Source organism: Oncorhynchus nerka, linkage group LG11 (genome assembly GCF_034236695.1).
Source record: "Oncorhynchus nerka isolate Pitt River linkage group LG11, Oner_Uvic_2.0, whole genome shotgun sequence".
NCBI lineage: Eukaryota > Metazoa > Chordata > Actinopteri > Salmoniformes > Salmonidae > Oncorhynchus > Oncorhynchus nerka.
The window spans coordinates 46,639,527-46,664,716 of NC_088406.1; the positions used below are offsets into that span (position 1 = coordinate 46,639,527).

The window sequence follows — 25,190 nt, forward strand, 5'->3', positions numbered from 1 at the left end:
CCCTTTCTCAGAGAGGGGCTGTCAGTGAACGATAACTCTCCGGATTGGTGACTGGTACGCTTCTTCCTGATACCCCTGCCTAACTCACACACTTCACTCTGGCCGCTCTAGGTTGACCTCTGACCTAGGGAAGCTAGCAGAGAGGAAGGGACGGCATTACGCTGGGCCTCAATCATACAGCTAGGACTGATGGTGTGGATGTGTGTGTGTGTGTCTGTCTTCTGGTGAAAGACTGGGATGGACAACTTACGTAGGATGTGACCCTCAACTAGCCCTAACAAAGAGATGTTACATACAGACCATAACAACCTTTAAACAACCCCAGAGCTTTCTACATCCCGCAGAACATTTAAGAAGCCAGAGGGGACAAAAAAACTACTGAATTGCAATAAACTCCACTGGTGCCTGGTGGCGGAGAGAAGTACAAGAGGACATGGACGAAACAAAATGGCAGAAAGAAGACGTGTTTTTCCAGTAAAAAAAACAAACTTTTATTATTTGTCTAGAGAACAGGCTGTGGTGGGTGGAAGTCAATGGAGGAGTAAAACCAGAGAGATGGGGCGGAGTCAAACAGACCAGGGTTGAGACCAGGCGGGTGAGATGGGGTGGCACCCTCTGTTTCCATAGTTACAAGGCCAAGGCTCCCATTGGGTCCCAGGCAGGAAGGACGATGGGCTCCTTCTGCATTACTTCCAGCACCTCGGGGGCCAGGTACTTCTTGTCCACGACCACTTCGTACACGTATTCAGAGAACCACTCGTCAGTCATGATTAGGTAACCTGCACACACAGATACATTGGGTTAAAGTATAAAGTTAAAGACCTGATGAAGGTGTATTGATAATGTTGGGATAAGATCCATTCAATCAGTGGAGCGTCAAGATCACCTATGAGCTGCTGGAGTTTATTTTTAATAATCATTAGTCTTGATTAACACCCGTCTCTAAGACCAGGCAGTCTGAAATCCATTAGCTAACAGCTTACACCAGTGACTCACTCTGTACTTCAGTGGACTGCCCAATACTGAAAGCAATGAGTGCGAGTGTTCTGAAGTGTGAGTTCTGATAAGAGGGGCGTCCGTCAGCACCCCTGAACTCCGGCCTATTGTTCCACAGGGAGAGGAGGAGGGAAGGATGGACCCCCACCCTGGACCACCCCACCCTGTCTGTCTGTTCCACACAACACCTGGGTTCAAATATGATTTGAAATCTTTCAAATGCATGGCTAGGACTGGTTTGCTTTAGCCTGCATGGAGTGCTAGGTGGGCTGGGTTTGCACTTTTGGGACATTTATATTGGTTCCATTGCACCAGGTAAGCCAAGCTAAAAGTATTTGAAATGATGTCGAATAGTATTTGAACCCAAGTCTGTCCCACACTTCAGTTGTCAACTCGCACACCCCAGCTCGATAAATCTCCAGATTGCAAGGGAGGGACTGTCCCACACACATCCTTTTATTAATTAACACAGCATTAGGCCACTTTACCCTGCTCCCCCTCAAAAAAACGGACTAAAGAATGTCTCGAATGCCACTTCCTCCTGCTCTAATACATTTTCATAACAAGCCCAGAAACACAACCTTCAGTATACATGATCCTAATCACAAACCTTGGCCCTGAGAACACGTACACACACAGGCCATGGCCTCTCTCGCACAGAAAGGGTGACAGAGAGTACATCAAATCATAAAGAACAGCATATAAAACACTTGATATGAAACACTTGACATTTCGTCAAGAGATTAGACCAGCGAGAGCAGGATTTTTAATGACAAAGGGTATTCCTCATACATTGTTCTAATTTATCTACAAGGGCAATAGGCCTGTCTGAACAAACTAACAACCCAGAGTACAGACAGACAGGAACAGATCCAATCTGTCCACATGGCGATAGGGGAAGACTTGGGATTTGAGCAGGCACGGGCGGGTTCAATTTGGCACGCAGCAGAAAACATTTTTTTTTATTTCTTTTTTTTTTAAACAAACTTTTCTTATTGGACAAGTCCAGGCAGTCCCTCCCTGTTTCAGACTGTTTTCTTCCGTTTGGTGCCTAATGAACCTATAGTCCTGTGGTCATGCAGGACTGTGTAACGGTCAGAGCTGGGCACTAGACCAGGTTGTGACTGTTGTTTGACTTTCCTCTCATCTCTGGACCCAGGCAGAGTATTCAGAGCGCATCACTCCCCCGCTGAAAAGTTGAGTTGTCGATGACGTCACGAGGACCACGTAAAAACGTGCCTGAGCTCAAAACAACACCCCTGATTCTGTGTGTTCAATCTGCGTCTTCTTCCTTTCCAGGAAAGACGTGTGCGTGTGTGTGTGTGTCGGGTGGTGGTTTCGTATAGCGTCATTATTTGTCTTACTGGGGACTGCAGATGTGTCCTACACCGTCTTACAGGGAGAGCTGTGGATGGAGTTTAATTCAGATGAGCTGTCCTGCCTAAGATAGAACAGTACAGCTGAAATGTCGTCAACAACACAGGCCGTTTCCATCGTCTCCTTAGTTCGCGAGAATGAGACAATTATTTTCCAAAACCTATCTGCGATGACGTCACCATCCCACATGTAATAGCAGATTGTAATAGCAGATAGAAAGAGTATGTTAACAAGGGGATCGCAATAGCCAGGACAAATGTTGTTTCTCACTATACCGAAGTAGTTGTAATAGGAGTGGTGCAGAATCCCAGAGGTGCGTTGAAGAGGGCATCTCTAGCCTATAAACAATCTGTCACAAGGGAATATCAAGTCAGATTGGCCCACATTTCCCATATTTGTATAATACCGTGTAAAAATACAAATAGTGCACTCGAAGGCCAACATAATCTATCTTGAGAAAAGCCCTGGTGTTTGAAGGGGTTGGGCAGTTTGTACCAGGCACCACGGTGTTAACCTAATTAGGCAGGATCCTCTTGAGGGAAACAAAATATTACAGGCAAATGGAGGGATGTTAACCCTCGAAACCTTACAAACACACATTTTCTCCGTCCGTCGTGGCGTTGACAAGCCCCCCCAGTCTCTAGCTGTCAAACAAACAGTGCTCTCCACCGCCGCCCTCCATATCGTTTGTTTTCAATAACTTTATTAATACATCCGAGGGAAACGAGAGCGGATATGAAGGCTTTCGCCCATCTGGATGTTTATGGAATGGGATATGCGTGAAATACAGTTGATTTGAAGAGGCTTTGGTGGTAGGACTTTTTTATAGTCTCAATATGCAGATGACATGAAGTCGTTGACCCGAATGTTGTTACTACATAACAGAAACCCGAATAATCTGCACTGGAATGTAGAGGGATGGAGACAGAGAAGAGAGAGTGGGGGAGGAGGGAGAGAGAGACGGAGGGGGGGGGGGGGGGTAATTACATATTTTGATTAAAAAGCCATGCAGTCCCAACGTAAGGTGGGTTCAGTATTTGTTTCCTTTCAAATGTTTTAGCGGCGCTTGATGGAAGAAAAATACTATCTGAACCCATGCCTGTGGTTTGACAGTGTCGGAGTCTTCCACACAGAGGAAGTCTGGAGGTTGAAACAAAATGGCGCACTGCGGTGTTGTGAGAGGGACAAAGGGCCGTTGTCTGAGTAGGGGAAAAAGCCCCGTTGATGCGCTTTCTCTCCTCCTGGGTTCATAGCCTTAACAGACAAAGCTACGGTAGGGGGCCAGACATGAGAGGATGCCGCAAAACTAACCCCAAACCAAAACCAGCCCTGCACACCAGAAGTCAATTATAAATTCATAACAACGCCAGGCGGGTGGGGAGGGAGCATTTTTTCCCTAATCCTACTTCAAATTCAATTGACCTGACAGGAAATTCAACTGTCCCTGTGATTGTACACTAAGCCCTGTGGTGTGAGAGAGGGAAGAGAGACGAGGGGTCTGGGCTTTCACATAGCTCAGCTCAGGCGGACCTAGAGGGGCTCTCGTGTTGCGAGAGGCGTCACAAGACTGCGTGAGAACGGGCCCTCTCCTCCTCTGACCTCTGGCCAACTCAGCGCTCTCACCTTTATTCCCACGGTCGTCCCCCCAGGAGTTCTCCACCCTCCACTTCTCATAACCTCCATCCTTTTCCTCCTGCTAGAGAGAGGGATGAAGAGAGAGAGAGAGGGAGAGGGATGAAGAGAGAGAGAGAGGGAGAGAGACAGAAGAGAGAAATCAAAAGGTGTACAATTTTGTACTACCCGATAAGGAGGCGGGATGCACCAAACAAATGGAGAACAAGTCCAAACAAGTCTGTTTTCTGCTTTACGCCTGTCATTCATGGAGTACATGGTACATGATGATATATACAGAAGATTATACAATATGTTCATCAATAAGAGAAGAGTGCAGGATCCCCAGTGGGGTGCAGGACTGGTAACTCCTATGCTGTGTAGCCTAGGGCCCAAATACTGTCCAGCTGTTCTGAGGGGAAGGAGGAGACAGCTGGGGTCACTTACGGGGGGATTTACAGCCATTTTAAATCCTGCAACCGATTCATACGACTGTAAACACACACTGGATGCCTTTGGTGCAGAGTCACTGGGAAACACTCAAATGCGGTGCATGTGTAGTGTGTGTGCTACCTTGTCGGTGACAGCGGTGAGGATCATGGCGTGTGTCATGAGGGAGTCTCCGAAGATCAGCCTCTCTGCCTTGGACAGGTTCTTTACGGACACCCCGAACACCAACTCATGGTTGAACCTGAGAGACGGGGAACACGGGGAGAGACAGGATGAGATCACACACACACACATCTGATTGATAGTGACTTATACATATGATGTTGCTGCAATTATACTGCCCTACCAAGCAAAAAAGGCAGTAACTGCTATTTACCTTGGTTTCATAGTAACCTAGTGCAGTTACTGCTAATATGACTCCCATTTTCTCAAAAACACAATACGAGGCAGGATTTGTCCACATAATTAGGCATGTATTTACCGTAGCAAAAATGACAAATGAGCAGTTACTGCCCTTTTTGCTTGGTAGGGCAGTATGCTTCTCTCTCTTAATACTCACACATTCATGTCATTGATGCCCAGTTTGCCATGGAAATGCTTGCCCACGTCACAACCAAACCACACAGCCTACGAGAGAGAGAGAGAGAGAAACAGACGTTACAGGCAGTCTCCCTGCATACTCACTCAGTTCTCAAACACAGCCTTCGTCTAACTTCCCGGACACGTTCACACACCCCACCCCCCCACACAGTACCTCTCCCTCTTTGATGGAGTCCGCGGCGGCCTTTTTGAGTAGCTGGATGGGCTGGTTGTTGTACAGAGTGTTGCGTCCTCCCACCATGTTGCCCAGGAACTCAACGCTATACAGCTTCTCATAGGGGTTCTGAGGCCGCGGGTCATTCACCAGACAGACCTGTGGTGGCGGGGGAGCGAGACCAGGGGTCAGACTCAGCTCATCAAGTACCACAGGGAGAGAGGGTATGATCATAGAGAGGTTGTTGTTCCTGGTCTAATAGAGACAAACGGGGCGCCGTGTTTTTCCTGAGTCGGAATAATGAATTATGATCAACTCCGGTCTGCATGACACAAAGCCTATATTGATATTTGATTCAAATGAATCAATAAAGTTGACCTTGTCCTGGATGTTGTAGAGGGGCTTGACCAGCTCCTTGTAGAACTGCTGAGGGGACAGGGGGCCCATGCGGTGGAAGTTCTTGTCCTTGTCTCTGTATTCCCAACAAACGGAGTCAGGAGGGCTGCCCAGACACACACTCGCCACCCGGAAGACCTGTACGCAGCACACACACACGAAAGAAAAACTGAAAAACAGACCAGATTTTTTTTTTTTTAAATACTTAGGTTAGTCATACATTACCACTATAAGACACAGACAGCACATTGATATCCCTCACATAGTCTCAAAAAGCACCATTGTAAAACTCGAACTCGGGGACCAAAAAGAGCTTAACAGTAGTGTGAGGAGGATATCCACCCTGCCAAAGCCCATTCCCTCTTACTCTGCCTGGCTATAGGGCTCGTTCTTCCTGTCGTTGTGGCTTCTGACTGTGTTCCCCTGGTGTACCTCTGGCCTCATCAGTCTGTTTTGACAGGGTTCTCAGAATAAGCTTGATACAGCAAATCTCAGGAATGTCCCTCTAAGGAGGACTTGCCATCCTATGTCTATTATCTAACCGGGTGTTCTGGTGGTCTGAGAAACCCCTGCATTTTCTGTCTTTGATAATGCTGCGGCAGGCTGCCGATCACAAACAGGCTTAAAAATAGCACGCTAACTCCCAAACTGGCACGTAGGAAGTCCGACCGCGAGTATACGAGCACACATATACAATACACACAGACACGCACTTCTATATATTTACAAGGACTTCCCATTGACTCCCACTATTTTCAGCAACAAAAAAAGTCCAGACAAATTAAACTCCTCATAGGGTGAAAATAGAGCTGGGGAATTATTTTTGCTCTTCACCAAAGCAGAGACACTCAGGGGCCGTTGCTGCTGCACTTTTCCACTGTGTCAACTACATTAACTACTAATAGCATTCCTGTGTTCAGGGTGATCGTAGTCAACTATTCCCACACAGGCCCTTGTTGTAAATTAAGAATGTGATATTTGACTGACTCAACTGGTTAAATAAAGGTTAAATAAATACAAATATTTTCAACAAGACAGCACACCAGGTCACATTCCCAGACCCTCACCTTTCCCAACACACAGACAAGACAGCGCCTTGAAGACTCCAGGTTTGTTTTCACTGTCCCGTTGCCCCACGGCGCAGACTAAATGCCAGCGGTGCCCATCCCTGCCCTGAATTTAACCGGCACGGGCCCCAGATGCTCCGAACACACAAACAGGCCCCTTCACCCCGTGCCCTCGGCCCCTGTCCCACCTCACATCCCCGTCTCGTTAAATAAACGCCCCTGCCCGTCCAAACACAACAGAGCACCCATGTAGACCCGGTGAAACGAGGCTCTTCACAAAACAATGAGCCAGAGCCCCACTGACGTCAGCAGGCTGCAGTAGCACAGCCCTCAGTGAGTCAATATTGAATCACCTGCCTCCAAAACAGACAGGCGAAGATGAGCACGAGACACTGGGTGGGCTGGGCACGTCTCCATTAGAATCATGTATATAGCACTACCGCCAAGACTCTGGGTACTGTCTCTTCTGTCCTGTACCCGCTAAAATGTTGATTATGAGTGGACTTTTTCCATTGTATTCCTTCACGGTGTTCACCCACGGTTCATTTCTCAGCACTAGTACAGTCCTCCTCACTACTAGGCTACCGAATCTCTTACAGACATCCAACCAATCCTGTTGGCTCTCTCCCTCTCAGGACACAGAGAGCCATCCATCAGCATGGACAAGCAGAGGCCGATAGGGCCATGTGTGGGGAGCAGACGGCCCACCCTCCCTTCCTGCCACCCTACCCTGGCCCTTCCACTGAGGACAGACACACTGCATTTAGGATGGAAGGGGGAGAGGGGCGATTTACGACTGCTGGACCATGTTAGACCAGATTCTTTAGAGACTGCTTGCCTTCTTTTTAATGTCTGTGTCACTGTCAGTATATCTTCTGACGTACACTACGTAACTCCTCTCCCTCCCACTCCAAAACACTGCTTCAGTGGGTGGGCGGAGCTGGTGAATGAACGCAAAACACAACAGAAAGAATCCCACGCCTGCAGCCTGTCGGGGACTGGTTGCTGAGGGTTTGTAAGCCGTTTAGTTTCTGAGCGCAGACGGGCATCTTCAAGGCCACCCGTCTTCTGATTTTCTGCCTGGCCAGGGTTGAATTAGGGCCTTAGCTGAGATGGCGGCTGGGAACCCCTGTTATTGACAGGAAACCGGAGTGACCCGTGTTTGTAGTGGGAAATTGCACCGCCTGCACCAGAGGACATTAATAGCCTGGGATAAACATTAAACCACACTTTGTAATAAGAAAGTGTCCGTCTTCGTAAAGGCCAAACCAGACAGTAACACGGGACGGATTAACAGTAGTCTAAGACCTGGCTCGTTCTTATTAGACAAGTTTAAGGTTGAAGATATTCCACTTCCTGCCCGTTTTTATCCATTTGGTGCCTAATGAACAAGACCCTGTACTCATAATCTACAGAAAAGCCCTGCAAACCCATTTAATTTGAACAGTCTCAGCAATTAATAGATTTTGGAAGATCTTCTAGATCCACAGCCAGCCCCCCGCAGATCATATTCTTGTGTCATGTGACATGGATGAAGCCCAGGTGTGGGTAATAGGGCCTGTAATAGGGCCTGTCTCAGCGGATCATGCTAGCCTTTGAGCGTACCTACGTAACATGTGTTTGCATGCTTGGCAGTAAACACTGGAGCACCTGCAGCACGACAGCCAGTTAGCATCAATGCTAAAGCAACACACTCGCTCCATCCTTTCCTCCTCGGCTCACGCATGCCTGTTTGCTTGTTGATTTACCTCCCGTTGCCCAAACAGAGGGAAATCAGCTCGTTAGGAGAGAAATAAACAAACAAAACAACAGCACGCCACACTAAAACACCTTGTGCTGGTAACTGTGAAGGGCGGAACCTGCCAAGGCCAGTACAAAGCGTCTCAGAGCAGGAGTGCTGAACTAAGATCAGTTTTTTCCTTCCGAATCACAATGAATAAAAAGGATGGACCTGATCCTGGATCAGCTCTCCAACTCACGCACGCTTTGTGACTACGGGCCGGCTGCTTTCGAGTCAAAGCCCTGGGACACAGAGCCTAGATGAAACTGTAATGCAAGTGACCCGTTCGAGAGAGCAGCTGGGGTAGAAGAATCGGACTGGGGTTGATTGAGACTTTCTGGCCTTGTAAACAGAAAACACATGGGGTCATTACAGATTGTAACAATGTTGTTAAATTAAGAAATATGAGTTTATGAAGTGTGGCAGGCAGCTTTTCAGCGCTGGCAAACGAGCCCACACAATAACAAACCCACCCACAGCGACCTGCTGCTTCAGCCAACGCTGAGCCAACACACTTGGCTACGTCCCAAATGGGAACCTATTCCCTTTATAGTGCACTACTTCTGACCAGAGCCCTCTGTCCTGGTCAACAGTAGTGCACTACATAGGGAATAGGTTCCCATTTGGGATGTACATAGCCACTCTAAAATGTATCATGTCACTCAACTCACTGTCCAATCAATTACTCCTTACAATCTACAAACACAGCACTCATATTGAACACAGTCACATGTGCCTGAAGGAGAATTTCTATTCAGAATGTCCGACGCCCAGATAGCCACGTTCTATACAGTAGAAGCAGCATAGGACTGTTTACGATTCCGTCTGCATGACGCAGTGCCACATGTACCGGACCGAATGAGCAGAGGATGTGAGGAACGTGTGTGTGTGTGTGTGTGTGTAACAAAGTACGTGTGGTCGTGTGCTAGCAGTCGGAGGTGGTTTACATGTGTACATGTGTGTGAACTTGTAACAGTCTCCCTGTGTTGTGCTCTCCTGCACGCCTGTGACGGTGTACATATGCCTGTGCTTCTGCAGAGAACAGGACATTAAAAGGGAGGCCACGGGTCTTTGAAGCTGGCGTGTAGCATGGTGGTGCAGCCTTGCCTCTCTGGTTCTCAGGCCTGTCATGTGGAGCCTGGATGGGAGAGAGTGATGGTCTCCAGCCCACCGTCACACAGGGAGCGTGCACAATCTCAGACCCTCCCCACCTAAAGTAGGCCTGACATCCCCTGGCTTAATGAGGGCCGGGTCTGGGGGCTTTGATCAGCTCTCTCACACACACACACACACACACACACACACACACACACACACACACACACACACACCTTAAATGTAACCACAGACACACACCACTTCTGAATATACACACGCACCACTTCTAAGCATACATTGAAACACACACATGTGCAAGTACACACCAACACACAAAAACCCACAACCTCTCATACTTGGTGTTTACATGGTTTGTGTGTGCAGTCGTATGAACCCAGAACACTGCAATGTGTGACAGTTCTATAGAAGGCACATGCAACACTCCGAAAAGGACTGCAATACTCTGTAATTGAACATGACATGTTTTAAATGACCCGGGTGCCAAATGTCACCCTCTTCCCTAAATAGTGCACTATGAAGGGAATAGGGAGCTATTTGGGACGCAAGCCTACTGTGTCAACACAACATGCTGAGTGACGAGCACACAGAGACGTTAATTAATGAAAAAGGACCCGACTAACTGATCACAGCCGACAGTGTGTATTCCAGCCTAATTAATTATGGCTAATTTGTTGGCTCGCTAGCTAGTAGCTAATCTAAATCACGGCACAACAGTGATGTTTCACTTGTCGCAAAAGATGCCAAGCATAAATAGAAGCCCGGAAGCGCAGTCAACGCGCCCTCCTCTGTACGGACGCCCACGGGACGAGAGGCACTGGTTACCCCTCACCCTCCCGGGTCAACATCCCCCCTTTCTCTCTCTCCACACTCCCCCTGGCTGTCAGAGCTGCGTTACACTAAACAAACTACTACCAGGTGGACAAACACTTTAACAAAAAAATAAAAAAACATCTCTTGGTCATAGAAGAACTGCAACGATGGAGAGCTGGGAGTGTTGCACAATCAGAACGGACTGTAGCTAGCGGACTGTAGCTAGCAGACTGTAGCTAGCGGACTGTAGCTAGCGGACTGTAGCTAGCGGACTGTAGCTAGCGGACTGTAGCTAGCGGACTGTAGCTAGCAGACTGTAGCTAGCGGACTGTAGCTAGCGTACTGTAGCTAGCGGACTGTAGCTAGCGTACTGTAGCTAGCAGACTGTAGCTAGCAGACTGTAGCTAGCGTACTGTAGCTAGCAGACTGTAGCTAGCAGACTGTAGCTAGCGTACTGTAGCTAGCAGACTGTAGCTAGAAGACTGTAGCTAGCGGACTGTAGCTAGCAGACTGTAGCTAACAGACTGTAGCTAGCGTACTGTAGCTAGCGTACTGTAGCTAGCGTACTGTAGCTAGCAGACTGTAGCTAGCGTACTGTAGCTAGCGTACTGTAGCTAGCAGACTGTAGCTAGCAGACTGTAGCTAGCGTACTGTAGCTAGCGGACTGTAGCTAGCGGACTGTAGCTAGCGGACTGTAGCTAGCGTAGGGCATTCAGAGCAGTAAGGGAGGTAGACACAGAATCTATTTAAACAAGCAGTCAGGGGCAAACAAAACCACTCCACACAAAAGCTACATACATCCTTTATGTAATGTTCTCTCTTTGGCTGTGTGATATTGACTGACTGGCCACACGCTCGCACACACACACGCTCGCACACACACACGCTCGCACACACGCTCCTCTGTCTTAAGTGGTGCTGGGAATGTTGAGACATTATGACTTCCTCTCACAGTGAAATTGCCTTACGCCATTTAATGTCAGGAGCGTTGTGATAAAGATCTTGTTTACGGAACATTCTGCCACCAGGTCCGTGAGGCGTGTGTGAGTGCACGTGGACACACACACACACACACACACACACACACACACACACACACACACACTCTCTTTTGCTGCCAGAAGTATAGAATCACATGCCGTCACCAGTGGATTATTAACAGTACAGACCCTATCACTACAGCCATTGTTGCTAACTGTGTAAGAGTTGGGTTACGCAATGTTATCCAGCACTGGGAGGGGCTGTGATTATAGTCCTAATTCATTACTACCGATAAAGCAGTTTAACAAAAAAAAAGGTCATCGCTATTTGGACATTTATAAGCGGTTCCATTTCTAAGCCTACTTATGTCATCCTGATTGGAGGTAGAAAACTAATTAGGGGAAATATAGCTACAACCAATTCCAACAGCGGTGGTATGTAACTATCAGGCCTAGATATCAATCTGAACAGAGGAGGGTCGACCCAACTGTCTGACAGTCCCACTTTAGACTTGATCGAGGAATCAGTGGTGTGCTGAAAGTCAATACAATATCAAGTCAACGGTATTAGATTGGGTAGTGTACTATTTACACACACACGCACACACACACACACACACCTTTTGAATCAACCTGTAGCCCTCTGTGTGCTGCTACAACAGGCGACAGATAGACTTGAATGGCCAAGATTTGAATTGAATGGCCAAAATCTAATCTGAAATCAAATATTGCCTAATAATAACTGGAGCTGTAATGGTTATTGTCCTTGCCTACCCAGTACCTGCCGTGTTAAATACATACAGGCGTGTTACAGCTTGTGACCTATTTCCTCCCTGGATGGAGCACAGATCTATGTGCTGTTACACAGCCCCCCCTGGAGAAAATGATGCAGTCCTACAACATTATTGAAGTACTGAGGAAAACAGTGTGTGTGTGTGTGGTGCGCTGTGTGTCTCTTTCCCTAACATGCGCTTACCTCCTCAATCATGGTGTCCATGGCGTCAGACAGCTCGGCTTTAGTGGAATCACTGGCCACCATGTTCCGCAGTCTTAGACAGTACTCTCTCAGCTGAAAGCCAGGGAACATTGGCATGACATACTGCACAGGGAACTTCATTACCTCGTGACATTGCGGCGCATGTCGGGTTAGGGTTAGTTATCTGGGGCTTCTATAAGAAAACAGACGACACCTAAATAAAAGGTGGATTCCGCGCTCTTTCCGTGGTGTTTCAGTAGAGTGTATATGCTCGCACTGCCTTGGTATGAAACAGGAGGACTTGGTTTCGGTGTTGTATTACCACACAAGACATCTTTATGAATCAGAATGTTGTAAAAATGTGAGTAAACCTACCTTGTGATTGAGGATGTCATTCATTCTCCGTGAGGCCTCGGAGCTGTGAGACTCTGGGAAGCATTTCTTTGGGATAACTCCGTACTTTTCTGATGATCAGGGAAAGATAATAATAAATAGATAAATATATACACACACACACACACCATTTAGCAGACGTTTTTATCCAAAAGCGACTTGCAGTCATGCGTATATACATTTTACATATGGGAGGCCCCAGCGGGAATCGCACCCACGACCCTGGAGTTCCAAGCGCCATGCTCTACCAACTGAGCCACAGAGGACCACAACGTTAAAGCTTTGCCCATTGGCTCTGGTCAAAAGTAATGCACTATATAGGGAAGATGATGCTAGTTGGGACACAGACTTGATCTGAACCACTAACCTGACTCATTAAAACAGTGGAAGGGGAAGAGCAAGCACATTACGTAAAGTGGCACATATAGCATGCAATTACATAGAATGTCTAATTACAGAGAATTGCACAGTTACATAGAATGTCTAATTACAGAGAATTACACAGTTACATAGAATGTCTAATTACAGAGAATTACACAGTTACATAGAATGTCTAATTACAGAGAATTACACAGTTACATAGAATGTCTAATTACAGAGAATTACACAGTTACATAGAATGTCTAATTACAGAGAATTACACAGTTACATAGAATGTCTAATTACAGAGAATTACACAGTTACATAGAATGTCTAATTACAAAGAATTACACAGTTACATAGAATGTCTAATTACAGAGAATTACACAGTTACAAAGAATGTCTAATTACAGAGAATTACACAGTTACATAGAATGTCTAATTACAGAGAATTACACAGTTACATAGAATGTCTAATTACAAAGAATTAAAGTTACATAGAATGTCTAATTACAAAGAATTACAGTTACATAGAACGTCTAATTACAAAGAATTACACAGTTACATAGAATGTCTAATTACAAAGAATTACAGTTACATAGAACGTCTAATTACAAAGAACTACACAGCAACTACAACATTAGTAATTCACTTGAAACAGAATCTAGACAGTTCCAGTATAAATTTATAAAAAGTTACAGTCTAGTTATACCTGTGAGTCCTAAATGGCACCCTATTCCCTATGTATGACCCCTGATCAGACGTAGTACCTGATATAGGGAATAAGGTGCCATTCAGGACAGTATAACTAGACTGTAACTACTCGGCGGAGGCTGTTTTACTGCAGAAAATAAGCAAATTTATACTGGAACTGTCATAATGACATAGCATAATGCGAGTGTTGCAGCAACACTCCCCCGATCGGACAACAACAGGTGTGAACTGACCAATGAGGTTGACCAGCATATCCCACTGGCCGCCGTCGTTGGTGGGATTGGAGAGCAGGAACTGGACCAGTCTGCCATCCACAGGCTCCTTCCTCTGGGCTGTCTCCACACAGGCCTGCAGGAAGTAGTAGCACCGCTCCACCTGAAGGGAGGGGAGAAAAGGGAAATGATGGGGGGGGGTCATGGTGACGTCCAATCAGTACAATATTGTCCAGTGTACAGAGCGCCACACACAAAGGGGGTTTAAGGCAGACAAGGAGTCTAATAGTACGAGAAATACACACCAACACCGTTTACACCCTACCGCTGAAATGTAAACAAACACTGTGTATATTCCAGCGACTGTTGCTAAAAGTTGCCCAAATTAATACATGTGATTTGAATAAGACGAACAAATGTGGTCTTACCTTATCCCAGAAGAAGAGGTAGGACTGACTGAACTCAAACTCTTCGATGTTGAACTTTTTCATGAAGGGAAGGCGCATGACGTTGAGGCACGAGAAGATCCAGCATCTCCCTGAAACACACAAATTAGCACAGATGACTATGGAACCGTGTATATGGGAGCAACTGTTAAGACATACGTGTGCTTCAATGGTTGCTTGCCAGATGGCTCCCTATCCCTTATACATAGACACGTAGCTAGGCCTCTCTGTGGTTTTGTCATTACAGAAAACCATGTAAAATGATGCATCAACAACAACAAAAAACGCAGCAATGAGACCAGTGTGTTTGGGGACGGCCGGGTTGTCAGTCAGAACAGTTGGGGAGGTAATAGGCTAATCAACTTCTGAGACAATGTATCCATCTTCAACCATTCAAAAAGGGAAGAACAATGCTTTGCAGTCTTTGTACATGGCCAGGCCTCTGAAGTAGTTGCAGATGCTGGGTGTCAAATATATTGGCACCCTTTATTTCAATTTCTTCAACCAAAAAAATTTGGAAATTGAAAAACGTGTTTATACGTGTATTTGTTTGATTTACAGCTGCAAAGGACTTAAAAAAAAATAATGTATTCTCTCAAAAATGGCCTGAACTAAATCATCTGTAATTTAGGTGGCTACAGGGTAAAAAAAGGGAAAAAAAAGACAGTCAACCAGTTTGAAAAGAAAAAACAGAACGCTCTGTTCCATTGTACTCCATTGTAAAGAGCAAGAGTGCCAATATATTTGACCGTATCTGTAAGTATACCTGAGTTTTTCTGGTTGGTGATAGGCTTGCCCTCTGTGGGGATGGAGTGCTGGAATATGTGCACGGTGTCCTGGACCGTCTGCCTGTGCAGACACACCTCCAGCGGGTCGATGCACGTGGACACATTCTGGGCCAGCAGGTACCTGGGCTCCGCCCGCAAACGCTTTACAAAGGAGGCAATCTTCTCCTGACTCAGACCTGAGGAGGACAAGCGAGAGGTCGTAATTCTTAAGGAGACAGGGTTAGCCTGGTTACCGGTCTGTTTATGCTCTCTTGCCAACTTCAGAATGGAATTCTCATGCAAATTCTTTGGCGTGACAGGGAGTTGGCAACAGAGCAGAAACAGATCTGGGACCAGGCTAGGACAGGGTTTATTAGAAATGGAAACAGTCTGGATGAAACAAAGTGGTAAAGAGCTGTAATATAGGGGGGGTGTTATTTGTGTTTGACCTGGCAAAGAGACAATGGTTTCCTAATTGTTCCCTGGACAGGACTAATAAAGTTGTACTGTATTACTGTTGGAATTGTCAACAAAGTGGCAAAAGGACCTTTCAAATAATGCCTTGCCCCGCCCACTCCACACCAGACAAGGTGGTACAAAACAGTTCGGTATCAAATTCAAATATGCTCGAGCTCACAAAACTGTTCTCATCCTATGTTCACAGGAATTATCCATATACAGTGCCTTCAGAAAGTATTCATACCCCTTGACTTACTCCACATTTTGTTGTGTTACGGTCTGATTTCAAAATGGATTAGATAAATGTTTTTCCCTCACCCATCTACACACAATACATCATGATGACAAAGTAAAAACATGTTTTTAGAAATGTTTGCATACGTATTGAAAATGAAATAAGTACTCCCACCCCTGAGTCAATACTTAGTAGAAGCACGTTAGGCAGCAATTACAGTTTAGTGTCTTTCTGGGAAACTCTCTAAGAGCTTTCCAGGCGTGGATTGTACAACATTTGCCCAGAATTGTTTTCAAACTTCTTCCAAATTGGTTGTTGATCATTGCTTGACAAGATCTGAAGATGATTGTCTTAGATTTTCAAGTAGATGTAACTCGGCCACTCGGGAACATTCAATGTGTTTGGGCTGACCCCATTTAGTCAACTGATCAATTCTTCGGTCGATAAGCCGTTGGTCGCCCGAGACTTCTTTAGTCGAGCAGTAGCAAAAACAAAATCATAGTGTTCCTGTCTGATTCGCACCTGTCTGAGTGGACTGAAACATTGTGGAGGCCGTGGGGATGACAAAGTCCATCACTCTAAGACATGTGCTACTGAAATTGTACATGGTAATATTACGTAAGAACAAGTGTGGAACACTAATAAAAAAGTATATTAGTTGATAACAAAATGTGCTTTCTCCCGCGATGGATAGCGGCCGCTGTCCTCGGTTCTGAACCATCACTGAGCTGTTGAATGGGCTCCTTTTCCTAGACCATGTTGCCATGTGCATAACAAATCGGAAAAGGCAACAGCGGAGTCAGGAGGCGAGAAAACAGCCCTTGCCTTAACTGTCTAAGAAAAGTGAAGAGAGAAACCCAAACTGAATTGTCTATAATCAACAGCCTAACTGTTAAATGTGTCTGGCTTAAAAAGATCATCCATAAATAAAGTATATGGAAAAATACATGTGTTAAAATATCGACCAAAGAACAGACGACTCTTGGTCGACTAAGCCCTACTGTGTTCTTGGTAAGCAACTCCAGTGTGGCCATGTGTTTTAGGTTATTGTCATTCTGAAAGTGAAATTCATCTCCCAGTGTCTAGTGGAAAGCAGACTGAACCTGGTTTTCCTCTAGGATTTTGCCTGTGTCTATTCCATTTATTTTATATCCTGAAAAACTCCCCACTCCTTAACAATTACAAGCATACAGATAACATGTATGAACGACTTGATTAGTGTAGTGTTAGCTAGCTACATAGTTGTATTTGCTGTCTTCGTATCCAAGATAATTGTGTAGTTTAGAGGGTGTAGTTTTAGAGTGATTATCTTAATTTACCGAGGTTAGCTAGCCAGCTATTTGTCGTCCTTAACGTAGGAGACACTGCTAGCTAGCCAACAGCTAGCCAACGTCTTCCGAACAGAACTTCCGCACTCAACAATCCGGTCGCATTTCGCTTCGCTCCACAGGTAGTATCACATTTTTCATTTCATTTCATTACAGTACAACGGCTTGATTTGTTTGATCGTAGCTAGCTACATAGCTAGCTACATAGCCGTCTTTGTATCAAAGATAATGTGCAGTCTTGAGCGATTTCCTAGGTTAGCTAGCCAGCTATTGTCGTTCTTTTAACGCAACGTAACGTAATCAACACTGCTAGCTAGCCAGCTAGCCCCGAATAGCAGCACAGTAGCACAGTAGAAACTATTACATTCAACGGAACGACTTGATTAGTGTAGTGTCAACAACGCAGACACTGCCAGCTAGCCTACATAGTCAACAACGCAGCCTCTGCCAGCTAGCCTACTTCAGCAGTACTGTATCATTTTAATCATTTTAGTCAATAAGATTCTTGCTACGTAAGCTTAACTTTCTGAACATTCGAGACGTGTAGTCCACTTGTCATTCCAATCTCCTTTGCATTAGCGTAGCCTCTTGTGTAGCCTGTCAACTATGTGTTTGTCTATCCCTGTTCTCTCCTCTCTGCACAGACCATACAAACGCTCCACACCGCGTGGCCGCGGCCACCCTAATCTGGTGGTCCCAGCGCGCACGACCCACGTGGAGTTCCAGGTCTCCGGTAGCCTCTGGAACTGCCGATCTGCGGCCAACAAGGCAGAGTTCATCTCAGCCTATGCCTCCCTCCAGTCCCTCGACTTCTTGGCACTGACGGAAACATGGATCACCACAGACAACACTGCTACTCCTACTGCTCTCTCTTCGTCTGCCCACGTGTTCTCGCACACCCCGAGAGCTTCTGGTCAGCGGGGTGGTGGCACCGGGATCCTCATCTCTCCCAAGTGGTCATTCTCTCTTTCTCCCCTTACCCATCTGTCTATCGCCTCCTTTGAATTCCATGCTGTCACAGTTACCAGCCCTTTCAAGCTTAACATCCTTATCATTTATCGCCCTCCAGGTTCCCTCGGAGAGTTCATCAATGAGCTTGATGCCTTGATAAGCTCCTTTCCTGAGGACGGCTCACCTCTCACAGTTCTGGGCGACTTTAACCTCCCCACGTCTACCTTTGACTCATTCCTCTCTGCCTCCTTCTTTCCACTCCTCTACTCTTTTGACCTCACCCTCTCACCTTCCCCCCCTACTCACAAGGCAGGAAATACACTCGACCTCATCTTTACTAGATGCTGTTCTTCCACTAACCTCATTGCAACTCCCCTCCAAGTCTCCGACCACTACCTTGTATCCTTTTCCCTCTCGCTCTCATCCAACACTTCCCACACTGCCCCTACTCGGATGGTATCGCGCCGTCCCAACCTTCGCTCTCTCTCCCCGCTACTCTCTCCTCTTCCATCCTATCATCTCTTCCCTCTGCTCAAACCTTCTCCAACCTATCTCCTGATTCTGCCTCCTCAACCCTCCTCTCCTCCCTTTCTGCATCCTTTGACTCTCTATGTCCCCTATCCTCCAGGCCGGCTCGGTCCTCCCTCCCGCTCCGTGGCTCGACGACTCATTGCGAGCTCACAGAACAGGGCTCCGGGCAGCCGAGCGGAAATGGAGGAAAACTCGCCTCCCTGCGGACCTGACATCCTTTCACTCCCTCCTCTCTACATTTTCCTCTTCTCTCTCTGCTGCTAAAGCCACTTTCTACCACTCTAAATTCCAAGCATCTGCCTCTAACCCTAGGAAGCTCTTTGCCACCTTCTCCTCCCTCCTGAATCCTCCTCCCCCTCCCCCTCCTCCCTCTCTGCAGATGACTTCGTCAACCATTTTGAAAAGAAGGTCGACGACATCCGATCCTCGTTTGCTAAGTCAAACGACACCGCTGGTTCTGCTCACACTGCCCTACCCTGTGCTCTGACCTCTTTCTCCCTCTCTCTCCAGATGAAATCTCGCGTCTTGTGACGGCCGGCCGCCCAACAACCTGCCCGCTTGACCCTATCCCCTCCTCTCTTCTCCAGACCATTTCCGGAGACCTTCTCCCTTACCTCACCTCGCTCATCAACTCATCCCTGACCGCTGGCTACGTCCCTTCCGTCTTCAAGAGAGCGAGAGTTGCACCCCTTCTGAAAAAACCTACACTCGATCCCTCCGATGTCAACAACTACAGACCAGTATCCCTTCTTTCTTTTCTCTCCAAAACTCTTGAACGTGCCGTCCTTGGCCAGCTCTCCCGCTATCTCTCTCAGAATTACCTTCTTGATCCAAATCAGTCAGGTTTCAAGACTAGTCATTCAACTGAGACTGCTCTTCTCTGTATCACGGAGGCCCTCCGCACTGCTAAAGCTAACTCTCTCTCCTCTGCTCTCATCCTTCTAGACCTATCGGCTGCCTTCGATACTGTGAACCATCAGATCCTCCTCTCCACCCTCTCCGAGTTGGGCATCTCCGGCGCGGCCCACGCTTGGATTGCGTCCTACCTGACAGGTCGCTCCTACCAGGTGGCGTGGCGAGAATCTGTCTCCTCACCACGCGCTCTCACCACTGGCGTCCCCAGGGCTCTGTTCTAGGCCCTCTCCTATTCTCGCTATACACCAAGTCACTTGGCTCTGTCATAACCTCACATGGTCTCTCCTATCATTGCTATGCAGACGACACACAATTAATCTTCTCCTTTCCCCCTTCTGATGACCAGGTGGCGAATCGCATCTCTGCATGTCTGGCAGACATATCAGTGTGGATGACGGATCACCACCTCAAGCTGAACCTCGGCAAGACGGAGCTGCTCTTCCTCCCGGGGAAGGACTGCCCGTTCCATGATCTCGCCATCACGGTTGACAACTCCATTGTGTCCTCCTCCCAGAGCGCTAAGAACCTTGGCGTGATCCTGGACAACACCCTGTCGTTCTCAACTAACATCAAGGCGGTGGCCCGTTCCTGTAGGTTCATGCTCTACAACATCCGCAGAGTACGACCCTGCCTCACACAGGAAGCGGCGCAGGTCCTAATCCAGGCACTCGTCATCTCCCGTCTGGATTACTGCAACTCGCTGTTGGCTGGGCTCCCTGCCTGTGCCATTAAACCCCTACAACTCATCCAGAACGCCGCAGCTCGTCTGGTGTTCAACCTTCCCAAGTTATCTCACGTCACCCCGCTCCTCCGCTCTCTCCACTGGCTTCCAGTTGAAGCTCGCATCCGCTACAAGACCATGGTGCTTGCCTACGGAGCTGTGAGGGGAACGGCACCTCAGTACCTCCAGGCTCTGATCAGGCCCTACACCCAAACAAGGGCACTGCGTTCATCCACCTCTGGCCTGCTCGCCTCCCTACCACTGAGGAAGTACAGTTCCCGCTCAGCCCAGTCAAAACTGTTCGCTGCTCTGGCCCCCCAATGGTGGAACAAACTCCCTCACGACGCCAGGACAGCGGAGTCAATCACCACCTTCCGGAGACACCTGAAACCCCACCTCTTTAAGGAATACCTAGGATAGGATAAAGTAATCCCTCTCACCCCCCCTTAAAAGATTTAGATGCACTACTGTTCCACTGGATGTCATAAGGTGAATGCACCAATTTGTAAGTCGCTCTGGATAAGAGCGTCTGCTAAATGACTTAAATGTAATGTAAATGTAACATGTTGCAACCACTACCATGCCTGAAAATATGGAGAGTGGTACTCAGTAATATGTTGTATTGGATTTACCCCAAACATAACATTCTGTATTCAGGAAAAAAAGTTAATCGCTTTGTCACATTTTTCGAAGTCTTACTTTAGTGCCTTGTTACAAACAGGATGCATGTTCTGGAATATTTGTATTCTATGCGGGCTTCCTTCTTTTCACTCAATTAGGTTAGTATTGTGGAGTAACTACAATGTTGTTAATCCATCCTCAGTTTTCTCTTATCACAGCCATTAAACCAGGGCGGCAAGGTAGCCTAGTGGTTAGAGCGTTGGACTAGTAACCAAAAGGTTGCAAGTTCAAATCCCCGAGCTGACATAGCAATGCTATCATTCTGACGTTCTGCCTAGGAACAGTTAACCCACTGTCGTTGAAAATAAGAATTTGTTCTTAACTGTCTTGCCTAGTTAAATAAAGGTTAAAAAAAGCTTAAAAAATTAAAAACTCTGTAACTCTTTTAAAGTCACCATTGGCCTCATGGTGAAATCCCTGAATGGTTTCCTTCATCTCCGGCAACTGAATTGGGAAGGACACCTGTATCTTTGGATTGACTGGGTGTATTGATATACACCCAGAGTGTAATTAATAACTTCACCATAGTCAAAAGGGATATTCAATGTCTGTTTTTTTTTACCCATCTATCAATAGGTTCCCTTCTTTGTAAGGCATTGGAAAACCTCACTGGTCTTTGTGGTTGAATCTGTTTGAAATTCGTTGATCGGCTGAGGGACCTTATGGTTAATTGTATGTGTGTGGTACAGAGATGAGGTAGTCATGCAAAAAAATCTAACACTATTATTACAGAGTGGATGCACTTTATTATGCAACTTTTTTACTCCTGAATTTATTTAGGCTTGCCATAACAAATAAATATCGCAAAATAAATATCAGCCTGCGCAGAGAAGCACGAGATTGAACTTCTCAACTTTTTAGAGTTTTCCCTGTCAGTTAACATTATGAACATTTCCCTTTACTGAATCAATGCAATATTAGCCACTTTCAATACAATAACAAAATGAACTATGCAAGAGATTTTGTTGTAGGGAGAACACATCTCAGTAGGATTCTATTGTATTGACAGGCACGACTCAGGCCCGCTCTCTACACAGACCGGTGCGCCATAACCAATCAGAGCTGCAATAGGACTATATGGAAATCGACCATTGCCATATATGGATATGTGCCATTCACTTTGAACTGGACTGTGTTTACAGCATGAGCTGTCATAAGAAGATGTGCTTGTTGAGATCAAAGTGAAAGATAAATGTAGCCACGTGTGCACATTTGTTCATATCCTTTGCTAGTTTGTGAGTTATTAGCCCAGGTATAGATCATTTTTAGTCAGCAATGGGGGAGTGATTGCTTCCTACAAGAGCACAAAACACGTGCAACTCTAGCCACCTTTGAAAAGTGAGTCAAGAGCTTTTTTTTGTCTTAAAGGGGCAGTATTGTATTTTGAGATATGCTTGAATAAGCTAAGGAGCCAATAGGTAGCATAATTTGCCTGATTCTCTGTAATAATGGTATGGGAATAATGCTACATTTATTTTTGTAAAGTAGTTTCTTGCATCAAACACCTCCTTATCTGAAGGACAACTGAATAAACAGGTTAATGTCTAGCCCTGTATGTTTTTTTTCAAAAGCCTCATGGAATGTAGGCCTACATTGAACACCACACATTGGCTGCCACTGTAGACTGAATGATAGCACTGCTATATTTCCATGATAAAATGTTAGGGATGCATTTTCTCCATTGTTTCTGATGGTAGGTCACTCTGGTAGACCTACATTATGATCAAATAGCCACAGTAGCCTACTTGGTCACTGTTAAAACTGCAACTTAAAGCAGGTACAGCCTCAGTGTTCACATTAAACACGTGCAGGAAGTTGCACCAGATTTTCACAATGTTCAAGTTTGCACTCAGCAGGCCTGAAATTTGCTAAAAATGTAGGGAACATTGGTGTAGGCTAGTGACAAAATAATAATCTATTTAACCCAGTTTAAATTCAGACTAACAACAAAATGTGGAAAAAGTCAAGGGGTGTGAATACTTTTTGAAGACACTGTACTATATATGTGAAACTAGAACTCTGTAGTAGTGGTACACTGACAAAATAATACTGGTGTGTGATTCCATCAAATACTGAACAGCAATTAAAAACAGAGAAGACCATTGCTTAATCATGCATGACTCAAGCCCTATTGCTTCTGGTCCTTTAGGCTATTTTCCATGACAGAAAAGTTTAAATATACTGGCCATTCCTGGGGTGTATTCACTAGTTCACACCATAGTAAAGAATAGCAAACATTGTGCATCAGAAAATATTTTAAAACAAAAACGTGTTATTATTTTTGACAAATTGAGGTAGATCCCTCCCTGTTTCCTACAGGGATTGACAAACTCACATGCCTCAATACTCCAACTTTACCACTCAAGTTGGAGAAGTCATACCTAATTTCCTGCTGTCAGCTTGCTACAGTACATGGATAATAGAGACCCTATTATGAAGACCCTGATTTAATCAGTGTACATAACCAAGAGGGGTGTGTCGCCATACAAACGCAGGGATAGGCTGATAGCCCATTCCAACGCAGCCTCCACATAATGGAAAAGCTTGAATGGGAATGACTGTCAGTGTCACTTTAGTTTTGTATGGAAAGGTGCCACACTGGTGTCTAGCGTGACTTGCAACTTTACATAGGAGTTGTTATATAGCTTTTATGACTGACTTAGCATCTTTTCTAGTCTTTGGGTGCAAGTCTTTCAGAGATCAACAAGGTACCAAATCACACCATAAGATCAAAGTCTATCACTATAAACCCGTTGTCATATTGTGTCAAACATCCTTCCCAATCTGGTAGCCTAATGTTTAATGGTGCCAGGGAGGGCATCATCTTTGCACAAATCAGTATTGGGTTGGTCGTGCACTGCCTGCTTGTTGACAAACACTGCTTCCCACTTTATTAAAAGGAAGGCAGGAAGGCTAGCCATTAAGAGCTTAAGGTCGCTGATTCAAATCCCGAGCCGGTAAGGTGGAAAAGCTTCCGTTATTCCATTAAGCAAGGCAGTTAAGCCCCAGCAACAATTGGTCCCCAGGAGCCGATGACGTGGACTTCGATTAAGGCAGCTCCCCGCACCTTTCTGATTCAGAGGGTTTGGGTTAAATCCCCTATCGGTTTTTCCTTTATTGAAAAGCACTGGACAATGCTCTCCTAAAAAGTTGTTTAGAAAGAAGGCACCTCAACTTGCTTGCTATGTTAACTGACTGACTGGCTAGCTAACACAGTTAGCTGTCAAGCCGATAGTTGGCTAACGTTACATAGTTAGCGAACGTTAGCTAGCTAACTAGTTACTAGTAACCATAAACTTTTCTGGCATTGATAGCTGGGAAGACGTTGGGTGGTGGGGCTGATGTTGTTCGGCTAACGTTAGCAAGCTAGCTAACAATATCTGTCATGTCATTAGCAAAGTGAAAATACACATAAGCAACTGTCTGGTTAGCTAAGCTATGTTACCTAATTTAGCTAGCTAATGGTCTATCTGAAAAGTGATATAAGGCTAGCTAGCTAGTCGGCTAACGTTAGCTAGCTTGCTAGACACTAGCCGGGAACGCAAATTAACCTCACATGCTGGCTATACAAGTGACAATGAATGAAATAAGAGAAAGTAACACATTACATACCAGTCTCCATGTTTACGAAGAGGGTTAGCAAGTGTTTCTAAATATCTTTAAAAGTCACCGGCTCTTTGTTTATCTCATTCGCCGACAGTCAGTCCGATCAGAGTTCCGACCGGAAACAGGAAACATAATTGTTACAATGTAACCCCAAGTCAGTGTCTGTCCTAGCTGTGGAGTTACATCATACACCAATTGAATGTATTATTTTGATAGGTTTATAATCCTGATTTTAAAGGAGTTATTCATTAAATGAAATGAAATTGAGTTTCAGTCAGAACTGTTTAGGATTTGATTAATATTAAAAGACTATGGCAATTGAATGGACTGATTAGTTTTGTCACTAATAGTTCCTTTAAAATAGAAATAAACACCCTTGGCATAACAGTTTCAACAGCTTACCGATCACTGTACCTGTACACAGCCAATATGTAAATAGCACACCCAACTACTTCATCCCCATATTGTTACTTATCCTGTTGCTCTTTTGCACCCCAGTATCTCACATCATCATCTGCACATCTATCACTCCAGTGTTAATGCTAAATTGTAATT

At 45.7% G+C, this 25,190-nt stretch overlaps 1 protein-coding gene across 2 annotated transcripts; it reads right to left on the reverse strand.

The window, feature by feature from the left end:
• Positions 1–466: 466 nt before the first annotated feature.
• LOC115136988 (bleomycin hydrolase-like) lies at positions 467–24,736 on the reverse strand. 2 transcript variants are annotated; one of them, XM_029672945.2, is made up of 12 exons: positions 24,642–24,736; positions 15,208–15,405; positions 14,424–14,533; positions 14,017–14,158; positions 12,692–12,780; positions 12,317–12,409; positions 5,567–5,722; positions 5,189–5,347; positions 4,994–5,061; positions 4,558–4,675; positions 3,997–4,066; positions 467–779 (listed from the first exon to the last, which is right to left on the reverse strand). In XM_029672945.2, exons 1-12 carry the CDS (start codon positions 24,649–24,651, stop codon positions 628–630), a joined length of 1,365 nt encoding a protein of 454 aa, XP_029528805.1. In that variant the 5' UTR covers positions 24,652–24,736; the 3' UTR covers positions 467–627. The 2 variants fall into 2 exon arrangements, with proteins under 2 accessions (XP_029528805.1, XP_029528804.1); XM_029672944.2 differs by having other exon boundaries at positions 3,997–4,069.
• Positions 24,737–25,190: the final 454 nt, after the last annotated feature.